The 6,000-nt window shown below is 26.5% G+C and overlaps 1 protein-coding gene across 1 annotated transcript; it reads right to left on the bottom strand.

Annotated features, from left to right (window-relative positions):
• Nucleotides 1–527: 527 nt before the first annotated feature.
• LOC111631355 lies at nt 528–4,457 on the bottom strand. Its single transcript, XM_023375586.1, has 3 exons — nt 4,341–4,457; nt 4,171–4,257; nt 528–2,746 (listed from the first exon to the last, which is right to left on the bottom strand). Exon 3 carries the CDS (start codon nt 2,685–2,687, stop codon nt 795–797), a length of 1,893 nt encoding a protein of 630 aa, XP_023231354.1. The 5' UTR covers nt 2,688–2,746; nt 4,171–4,257; nt 4,341–4,457; the 3' UTR covers nt 528–794.
• Between the last annotated feature and the right edge of the window lie 1,543 nt (nt 4,458–6,000).

The raw sequence follows: 6,000 nt of genomic DNA, 5'->3' as shown, positions 1-6,000 counted from the left end.
TGTTTTTTAAAGTTCTCCAAACAGTCACATGAGATATACCTATTGATAATTCAGCTGCAACTTGTCTGTTGACATGTTTTTATTAGTTATAAGCTTGAAAACTTCTCTCTCATTCTTGCATGTTAAACATTTAGGAGATCCCGAACTTCTATTTTTCCATAATTTTTAATTTGTTGAAAAAAATTTGGAATAGCATTCGTAGATCTATTTATAGCTGCAGCAATTTGCTTCAAAGACTTGCCTGATCCACAGAAATAATAAATTTGACATATTTCTTGCTCCTGAAATACAGTTCCAAGAGGCATTGTTGAAAATGTTTATATAACCTTCAAAAAAGCTATCATTATAGTTAAAAATGATAACATCACACTCTAGTCGTGAAAATTTTAATTATTATTATGATAAATTAATTTTTTACAGATTTTAGGTGGAGTACCTTTACTTATATAACACATCAAAGAACGAATATTTGTAAAAAAATTATTCTGCTTTATGAAATGTAAAAATCCTGATAAAATAATTAAAATAATGATAAAAATAGTTAATAATATTTCCAATAATAATTTGAAAATAAATTTTGAATAAACACAAAATTTATGGTGTTCCTATACTTCTCTGACAGACTGTAATTATAGTACTGTACATTAATTATTTTTTTTTTTGCACAAAATATTGACTTAGTATTATACAAAGTATTGATTATAAGTTAATTGAGAAAACATAATTATATCACAATTTAAATATCATAATAATTATATTAAAAATGCAAATACAGTTCTATGCCAGATTGCTATTTACTGTTTATTTATTATAAGATGAGAGCTTGATATTAGACTCAAATATTGTTCATTAGAAATCAAGTATTTGATTTTTCCAATCAATTTATTTTTAGTAACGAGAACAACAAAATTTTTATTTGTTTCATGCGATTTCAGTTTAAGATCTTTCGGAATTATTGCAGGATTCTCGACATCTTCGAAAAAATCATACATGTTGTAATGTAGAACAGGATTATAAACACTTTTAATGAAAAGTACACCACTAAAAAACATTTTAAATTTATCCCATTTAAAGCTATTTATTAAATTATGAATGAGATCTACGGATTGACGAATATCATACATCTTTTCTGAACAAGGTTCACTATTAATGCTATTCGCTTCTAAGAATATAACACTTTTATCCAAAAATAAAAATATTTCCAATTTATCAGATTCTTTGTAAATGTTGTGTAAGTCTATTAGTTGTTTTTTAATTTTTTCATACGATTTTCTTGTGTTGGGAAAATGAAAATAAATTTGAGAAAGGTGAAAGAAACGTTGCTGAAATAAAATTGTCATCATTTCTAGACAGAAATAATCAAAACATATTTTAGCTTTTACAAGGAATATTTGTTTGTTGGTTATATGTTTAATTTCTTTAACACAGTCATCCCAAATCAGAGGAAAATAAATATGCTGTTCAATGATGTTTATGAATTCATTTGAAAATTTTTCATCTCCATAAAGACCACAGAGAAACGGTAGAATTGCAGAACCGTAATGACAATCTCCAGCGTTTTGCATGGAATGGTAGTAACAAAGAGCAATGATAAATTCGAGAAAGCTTCTATGTATAAAATCGAAATAACGAATTCCTTCTACCTCAGAATACTTTGCAAATATATCTAGTCCTAATATAAATTGGTAGTCTTTTTCTTCTGAAAACTGTTTCTTTAAGTGTTTATCTGATAAAATTAGCGATTCGTGAATGTCAAAAAAATACATTATGTTACCTATTTTTCTTTTTTTAAATATAATGTCCAAATATATTTTTCCCAATTTAACTACTAAGTCCTCTCCGTAGAAAAACTTTCCTTTTATTAAATTATGTTCATTTTCCATTTTTCTCATATATCTTTTTATTACAAGACGAAAGATTTGAATGAACAAATCGGTCTTTGTTTTTATTTTGCAAAAGTATTTAGTTTGTGGTAGACAGCATAACATATGCAACATTAATGGACATTCAGCTAAGGCAGAATGAAAATCACTGAATTTTATCAACTTTATAAGTTCATCCCGTCTGCCGTTATCATCATTAATAACCAATTTAATATACTTTTCTTTCAGTTCTTGTGAAAATCCTTCAATAATGAATCTCATATTAAAGTATTCTCTTATATTTTCGGCAGCGTAAGGACGGCAAGTAACAAGAATTGTCATTTGTTTCGAAATATAAAATGAATCGTTTTCAATAAACTGTATAATCAAATCTTTACCATTTATTTCGTCGAATCCATCCAGAATGATTAATAAATTAAATCCTCTTTGTCTTAATTTATCTCTAGAATTGGTATCTGTGTTTTCACAGATACGTTGGAGAATCTCATCTGTTATACTTTTCTTCTTTAATTCTCGCAAAACAATAACGACAGTAAAATCATAATGTCCTAAGTAATCGGTACGGGAAGTATCTGTACCCCAATCGTAGGCTATTTTCTGACAAAATGTAGTTTTGCCATAACCGGGATCACCAGTGACTAACATTGCAACATGTGTGTCGATTGATTTTGGAAAAATCTGTGTAAACTGAATAGTTTCTCCTGCTATTTTACATAAGAAATCTGCTTTCTGAACAGTAAGTTCGATGAAGTAGTCTGTTAAGGGAAAGTCTTTACTTCTTTCACTCCACAACAAAGATTTCATGTAAGCATTTTTAGTCTTGTGATAATTAATTAAAGTTTCTCTCTTTATCTGAAAAAATTCTGAAAAATATTAAAACAAATAAATATATTTTATAATTTTTATTATACTTGAAAAATTTAAGATTACTAATTTAAACACTACGTGTGTAAATTTTAAATACATCAAACAACTTGTCACGTTATCATTGTAAAGAATTTTAAATTTAGGATCAAGCTTAAACTAATCTTTCAACCAGCATCATGAATAATATTAATTTGTTGTCGTTCCCTATCCTCCCTACGCTGATTGATATTACTGTGAAACAAGTGTTTTCATATAGGTACGGATGTGTGTGGTCTCAGAGCTATAATAGGGATATTTGAGCTTGCACACAAATGTAGCACGATGTGTTTGCACATTAGGAAAAATGTCGAAGTAAAAAGTACAGAAATTATTATAAAATGTGAAGAATGTAATGTTTGAAATCATTTTTTAAATTGCTAATAGTAAACTGCATTTCGCAGATATGACAACAATACTATAACAACTAGCATTTGCTGAGATATTGTTTAATCAAATAATACATTAATGTTTTCTGGACGTATTTCATACGCCATCCATCTTCATGCGTGAATCTCGAATATAAACTTACGAAACGAAAGATTCGAACTACAAAAATTTGTGAATTTTTATAAACTTATATTTTTAAATTACAAACTTAAAAAAACTTTTTAAACAAATTTATTTAGAAAATATACAATTAGCACAATGGAGTTTGCATTTTTTTTTGTAAAACATTTATGGGCAATTGGATTTTTTAGGTGTCAGTCGTGTGAAGAAAACAGAAAAAACCTCACCTAAGGTGGATTCATGAGACTGTTCTTGGGCATTTAATTAGATTTTTTAAACTTTAATAACTATTACTTCTACACATAATCATATGTATTTTTGAACTTTTATGGAGTAAATAAATTATTTTATTATTATCAGTCTTACACAAGTAAAAAATACAATTTATTTTAATTTAAGAATTGTAAAGCCAATATACATTTATGTTTTAATGTTATTTAATTTTAGAATTAAATGTTAAATAAAGGCAACATAATAGTATAAGCTGCGAGAGTAAACAATCAAGAAAATGCCACATTATATTTTAAAAGTTTATTTTATATTTGCGACCAAATAATCTAATATATCTGCAAGTGGTTTGATGCAAAAATTGCTATCTACTAGGCAAAGTGTACAGTTAATTCTAATTTTTATATTTTTGCTCTAACAATAAAAGTCAGTAGATAATTATAACATGTCTTATGTAGGCTACAGGAATTTTTTAACAAAAATTTCTGGAATATTTAGACAAATTTCACTTATTTATCGTCATTTATTAATTTCTATTATAAACTTAAACTTTAATAATATACTGTATATCAATTGTTTCTATATATTATTATTATTAATACTTAATTTTAAAAAAGATACTCCAGCTTATATTATTTGCAATTACCTGAATCATTTTTATCAGTTGAACTTGATGGTTGTTGTATATTAAAAACATTTCCTACATGGACGGTTGAGTCTTTTATATTAATTCCTAATAATAGTGATAAAGTATATTATAAAATAGTGTTTTTATTTTCTTGTAGAGATTTACTGTATATTTAAAAAAATAATTACTGTCTGCTATTCTTCCTGTTGCTGTAACTGAGGTATCTAAGGTCAAACATTCCAATGCCTGTAATGTTACAATAATTAAGACTTAATATGTTAATTAAAATGTTATAGAATTATTTTTAATACCTATTATATGGTTATAAGACAAATATGTTTGCTGTAAAACATAATAATTAACACAAAATCGTGTACTTGTAGTTAAAGTCGAGAGAACCTTAAGGTGTTACATCATTTTCATTACTGAAGAACTATTGTAGCTGAAANGCCGTGAGAACACAGGTCAGGTAATATCCAGCATATCTGGATCAAGAAATTTATGTATATTCCAAAAATTTTGCAGGTGGTGAACATTGTCTGTGATGAAAACATTTCCATGTAACATAAGTGCAAATTTATAGGTGTACAATTTTTTTAATTGCAACTTAAAGACGTTTATTTTGCACAGTCAATCACAAATTTTTGTGTATATTCTATGAATATATATAACTTTCGTTGTTTGAGGTCCTCCAATTTAGTGCCAGTTTGTATAGAGAACAATTGGATACTCTAAATCGAGGTTTAATTGTACTGTATTAGAATACTGAGTTTGATATGACTAAATGCGAATATTGTGAAGGTTCTGATAAAATCACGTACAGTACATTGTATTTCATTTGTGTATATTTATAAAACTGGTAATATGTGAATTTAAAAAATATTAATGTTATATATTTATCGAAAATTTCTTAAATTTTGCATGGAGGATTATTTATAAAGGGAATGATGCTATTGAATTTTTGTGGTTAAAGGTCGAGGGGTTGAAAGATAAAGGAAGTCGTCGAGTAGGGTAGGATTTTACTATATGACCCTATAGCTTGTTGTTTTTTCTTCTCAGAAGAATTAGCTACATAATAATACAAGTATTCCTTTAGTAAATTTATTATACAGTATATTTTAATACTCATAAAATTATTTTGTTTTTCATTTCGTTATAAAAAAACTTATTAAATTGTTGTTTAATTATTATTTAACAATACTAATAAGTAAAGAACACATCTAAACAGTAGTTTCGATTTTCATGTATTTTCAAATACAGGAAATACAGGTTTATAATTTTACTATTCAGTACCGTGCGATTCCAGTTTACACAGGTTTTACTGTATTTTTATAGTAAATATTTTTATAATAAACTGAGTATCATCGAATTATTTAAACATTTTCAGCGATCATGTTTAAGGAGTTTCTTATAAAGTATCTTCTTATTTATTAAAATTATTCTTTCGTAAATTATTTAGTTAAAATTATTACCGTAACTGAAAAGTAATCAATGATAAGTAAACGTTATAAGAAAATTAATAAACATTAAATTATCGACTTGTCTAATGAAGAAATGAACAACCATAAATTATCCGAGTTCACAGTACTTATTCTCCGATAAATTTCTCAGATAGATAAACCGATATTCACTAAACTCTGCAAGAATATGTATTAACTTTCTGGCTTTATATTTCAGAAAACAGCAAGAAAAAATGCCAAAATTCGTAGAATGTTTAAGGTTCTTTGATTATATCTTATCTTGGAGTAGATTATATTCACAACGAAATAATTTATGCTTACGCGAGCCGTCAGCTGAATATTATGAAACGAAATTCATGAAAAACTAACGTAAAAATTTTGTTTAAAA

Source organism: Centruroides sculpturatus, unplaced genomic scaffold (assembly GCF_000671375.1).
Source record: "Centruroides sculpturatus isolate CEXI.00-Female unplaced genomic scaffold, Cexi_2.0 scaffold43, whole genome shotgun sequence".
NCBI lineage: Eukaryota > Metazoa > Arthropoda > Arachnida > Scorpiones > Buthidae > Centruroides > Centruroides sculpturatus.
Note: the sequence above shows the minus strand (reverse complement) of the source record. Positions and strands in the feature narration are given on the sequence as shown.

Coding starts and splice junctions, on each gene's coding strand:
- LOC111631355 (XM_023375586.1), bottom strand. CDS start 2,687: ATGAAATCTTTGTTGTGGAGTGAAAGAAGTAAAGACTTTCCCTTAACA.